At 41.3% G+C, this 4,895-nt stretch overlaps 1 protein-coding gene and 2 non-coding genes across 3 annotated transcripts; all 3 read right to left on the reverse strand.

Moving 5' to 3' along the window:
- Nucleotides 1-1,820: 1,820 nt before the first annotated feature.
- EEF1B2 (eukaryotic translation elongation factor 1 beta 2) lies at nucleotides 1,821-4,796 on the reverse strand. The gene is made up of 6 exons (XM_011369675.2): nucleotides 4,341-4,796; nucleotides 3,693-3,815; nucleotides 2,968-3,094; nucleotides 2,663-2,729; nucleotides 2,130-2,255; nucleotides 1,821-2,019 (listed from the first exon to the last, which is right to left on the reverse strand). Exons 1-6 carry the CDS (start codon nucleotides 4,418-4,420, stop codon nucleotides 1,865-1,867), a joined length of 678 nt encoding a protein of 225 aa, XP_011367977.1. The 5' UTR covers nucleotides 4,421-4,796; the 3' UTR covers nucleotides 1,821-1,864.
- LOC111745371 lies at nucleotides 2,382-2,515 on the reverse strand. Its single transcript, XR_002782614.1, has one exon. It is a non-coding gene; the product is annotated as a small nucleolar RNA SNORA41 (small nucleolar RNA).
- Nucleotides 2,807-2,884, reverse strand: LOC111745368. The gene has a single exon (XR_002782612.1). It is a non-coding gene; the product is annotated as a small nucleolar RNA SNORD51 (small nucleolar RNA).
- Nucleotides 4,797-4,895: the final 99 nt, after the last annotated feature.

Here is a 4,895-nt window from a genome sequence, read left to right on the forward strand (position 1 = left end):
TGATTGTGAATTATTTTTGGCTGCTATTCACTAGTTACTACATCTCTTTTCAAAGCAGCATTTCCAGAATCCACAGGCAGGTTCTCCAGAAAATGAAGTGCTGCCCTCTGCTGGCTTTCATGATACTGACAACCTGGAATTATCTACTGAAATTAGACAGGGTCTGTTGGACTAAATTGCTTAGTGAGGGTGATTTTATTCATCAGTACGTACATATCCGATTACATAAGGTTTCTTTAGCATTTAAACAATTTCCCACATTCAAGATAGTTACATATAAAGAAAATCACATTGAGAAGGGAAAAAAAGCAGCATTGTCTGCTTCTGCTAGGAAAATTTCGACCTCAAACAAATCATTTAATCTCTGGTCTGCAAAGACCACAAAATAAGACCTTTAGAGGTCAGCAATTTCCAAGCTTTTATAAAAACTACTGTCAAGAAAAAAAGTCAAATGTTATGTATAACCCAAACTAAGATGCTACTGTTACCAGGACTTTGACTATTATTTAACGTGCGGCTTTCATCTCTTTTACCTGCAGCACTACCTCAGTATTGAAGTCCTTCGACCCCAAAAGGTTCAAATTTCCAAATGAGTACAAAGTCTCGCTTGGTCCCCACCCACCTCCACACCCAATCCAGGCTGATGAACCACAGCCTGGGAATCCATTACCTATGTAATCTCCCTTCCAGGACACAATGCTACTCAAAACACATTGCCAACACTTCCCAAGTTCTCCTTTAACAGTATACTATGAGGCATTATTTTAAACTTGCAGAATCTGCTTAGACAAGTGGTTATAATTCATGAGAAATTCTGGGACTCCTTCTCTGGGTTGTGTCCTTCAGTAACATTGCACATTCCACCTCAACAGTTAACATTTGAAATTGTGCAACTTTTCAATCGTAAGGAACCCCCAACTTGAAAATGCTAGAACAAATTATTTTGTCACCCATCTATCAATTGTCTGTCTCAGCATTTAATTCCTTTTATCTCTAAATGTTTAACCCAGCAAATACTGTTGACAGCCACTATGTGCCTGGTTACCATTCTATACACTTTGTATTGACTCATTTCTCGAGTCTTTAATGTACAAGTCCCAACATTTCCACTGAAGAAAATCAGCTCGGATAGTAACTCCTTGCAAAGCTCAAGGTCTGAACCATTGTAAACCTACAGGGCTAATTTCTTCATCCAAAATTTTAAGTTTAGCTCCCAGATTTAAGAACAAGACAAATATGAAAACTTGCAATATTGTGGTAAAAGTGCTACCATCATGCATTACTGAAGTCAGCACTAATGGGTACAGTAATTTTACTAAGTCCATTTCTATTAGCTTGTAAAACCTACTAAACACCTGTTATTTTTGTAACAGGTACTTTCCTCTTTTTTGGGGCTGTGTTTAATAAGAATGCTGACTCAAATTTATATTGTGAATTACATTCACTGAACTTCTAAAAACAGAATACAGATGACCCTTGAACATGTTTCTACTATGTGGGTCCACTTATACAGATTTTTAAAATATACATATAGTTGGCCCTCCATATCCCCAGGTTTTGCATCTGTATTAGTAGAGGGTTGAATGCATGGTTTTATACTTCATGTAAGGAACTCGAGCATCCACGTAGAATCCTGGAACCAAATCCATGTAGATACCTAGGAACTTAAGTTTTTAAACATAGATTTTCAGCTGCATTTACAGGGGGAACCCCTAGAGTCCCCCACCCCACCCTCACCCCTGCCACCACTGCCACCTGCCACCAAATTGTTCAAGGGTCAGCTGTTCCACCCTCCTATTAAAGAGTCAAGAGCCAAGGGCTGTCTTTCAAGCTTTTATTTAAGAGTAATGATCCATGATGGATTTCAGATCTTGTTGAAAGCAGCCACGTCCATGGACTGCACATAGTCCTCAAAAGCAGTGATCTGCTCCTCCAGCATATCTGTTCCAACTTTATCGTCTTCTACTACACACTGTATCTGAAGTTTTTTAATTCCATACCCCACTGGAACTAGTTTAGCTGAAAATAACATTACAAAAAAAATCTTCGTTAGAATAAGTCCTACTGGTTAACAAAGGTAACTATGCAAATTCCAGATGCCACTTTCGAAAAGCAAAGACCAAACTCACAAGAGCCCCAGACCAAGCCATCTGCTTGAATGCTCCTGACGCACTCCTCCAATTTAGCCATATCTGTCTCATCATCCCAAGGTTTCACATCTAATAAGATGGAAGACTTGGCAACAAGTGCAGGCTCTAAAAAAAGTACAAACAGCAGCATTATTCAAATACTCAATATTATTTTTTATCCTAGCTCAAGGAACTTAGTATTAATGTTTCAAAATGGATTTCTTCCTTAGCCACATAAAACTATAGAATATATCTTGTTTGTCACACATATGCCTGCTTTCTGTTTTGCTAAGAAAGAGGTGTTTAATTGTGTAACAGTTTCTTTCCCACAGAGGAATGCCACAACTGCCACCATTAAGAACAGCTGCAGACCAGTAGCTGTGGAATTTTTAAGAATTTCTAGAGAAGGTTTTGAAATCCCGACCTACTCAGTAAATGTGGAGGAAAATCACTTTGGGGATCAATCTTTGAAAAAGATTACCAACATTATTATGAAATGAATGAAGATAAATACAAATCATAAAATGACTTACTTTTGGCTTTCTTTGACTCATACTGTGCAAGGCGCTCTTCTCTTAGCCTCTTTGCTTCTTCGCTCTCCTATAAAGAAAAAATTTAACACACTTCACAAAACTGGTTGTTCCTCAGCTTAAAGACAGTGGGTCATCACAACAGACCAGCTTTATCAGAAAAAAGCAAATCATCATGAGCTCAGCCGAAAGATGGTGATTTGATTTTATTCATCATGTAACCAGTAAGAATTTTTAAAAGACAGGTGATAAAATGAAGCCAGGATTCAAATCCAAGAGTCTGATACTTACATCAATTTATGCCATACCTCTTCATCATCAGATCCAAAGAGATCAATGTCATCATCATCTTTACTATCTGTAGCTCCACTTCCAGTGGTGTCTTCCACATTAGCAGGGCCATATTTGCCCAAAGCTTTCTTCACTCCAGGCAGGCTTGAAAAAAATTTTAAATTTAACTATTAGGTTGGTATAACATCCTTTTTCAGGCAATACATGAGAACTTATTTTCATCGCTATCAATAGATCGTTTTAACACTCTCAGGGAAGTACTTTTGTACGTTTAACTTCTCACCCAACAAACATTAGCAGTACGTGACACATTATATTCAATACTCACTATGATTTACTCTTTCAGAATGAGTATTTGAGATTTCATTAAGTACGCTCAATTCCATTCTTAGTGACCTGGAGTCCACTTCCCCAAACTTCCACCCTTGTTGGCAGTTTCAGAATGGCCAAGGACTGAATGAATGAGCCACCCTCTCACCCCAGAGGTGGGCCCCCGGGGTCAGGATCCAGGAACACTGGCAGGGCACAGTGTGGGGAAAAGATGAATTGCTGTTGTCCATGTTCTACCTGTTCTGTGAAAAAATGGAGGACTTCAGTCTCTTGGCCTTCTCAAGTCACAAAGAAATTTAGCTTACAATATCCCAACAAAACTAATGAAGCCTGGGTCCAATTCTGTAACGTGAAAGTCCTGACTTAAAGCTAAGAAAGCATTCCATTCTTCAGATAATAAAAATAACTTTACCTGGCCTTTTCCTTTTCGTAAGACTTGATGTGATTATACCAACGTAGGGCATGGTACAAGTCGGCAGGTGGTGGGCCAGAGACTGCTTCAAATACTGCTACATCTGCTTGTGATGGTACATACCTGCCAATGATACAAAAAATTACACACACCTTTAAAAGAAAAGCCACAAACACCATCGAATAAACGACAAACAATATGTCTGTCAAATATATTAGTGAGATCTCACCCATTTGTTACTGAGCTACCTAGGCTGCTTTAGTTTTTATGAGGAAAAAAAAAAAAAAACTTCTTGAGATAGGGGCTATCTGTTCTGTTCTATCCACAGAATGCCTGCCACTTAGTAGATCTCAAAGACTGCAAACTTCTTGAGCTAGGGACTATCTGTTCTGTTCTATCCAGAGAATGCCTGCCACGTAGTAAACCTCAAAGACTATAAACCTACAGGCTTACATTAACTGAGCAAAGAAGCGAAAAACCTGGTTGAATCAAGCAGGTAAGAAAGCACATTTTTGACCCTTCTTCCCTCACAGTTCCCATCACAGAGGGCCCTGGGGCTCGACTTCCTTTCCTCCTGCGGCAGCGGAGGCCTCGCCACGTGGTCTCGGCCGCACCCGGCTCGGCCCCGGCCCGAGACCGTGCGCTCACCCCTCGATGTAGCTCTTGTCCGCCAGGTAGTCGTTGAGCACCTGGAGGCCAGCGGGGCTTTTCAGGTCTCCAAAACCCATGGCGTTTGCTGGTCCAGCAACTGGGCAGCAGCGGAGGAAACAGGATCGTTTGCACTCCTCGCTGAACGTTAAGAGGAAAAAAAGAGGCCGCAAGAGTCCGGGAAATTCCTTATATAGAGACGGAGGCGTTTCCCTCCGCCGCACCGTGCCGAAGGTTAAAGGTCAAAGTATGTTAATCTCACTCTTCAACGTAAAAAGCAGGGCTCTGAATTAAATGGCCCATAAATCATCCGTGGCTTTTCTTTGGGTTTGAAAATACATTAATAAAAGGGGCATCTCTTAAATTAGTACCTCCACGGCACCGAAGAGTACAGGAAACGCCCCTTGAAGCGCCGGAGATGACCGAAGGGGCTCGGCCTTTGCCTCCCGGCCACTTCCGGCGGATCTGCGGGTCCAGGTCGTCTCTCTCCCTCTAATCCCCGCCTCCTCTCGGCTGCTACACCCTCCGCCCCGCCTTCTGTCAAACTGACGGAAA

The sequence above is a fragment of the Pteropus vampyrus genome, unplaced genomic scaffold (genome assembly GCF_000151845.1).
Source record: "Pteropus vampyrus isolate Shadow unplaced genomic scaffold, Pvam_2.0 Scaffold152, whole genome shotgun sequence".
NCBI lineage: Eukaryota > Metazoa > Chordata > Mammalia > Chiroptera > Pteropodidae > Pteropus > Pteropus vampyrus.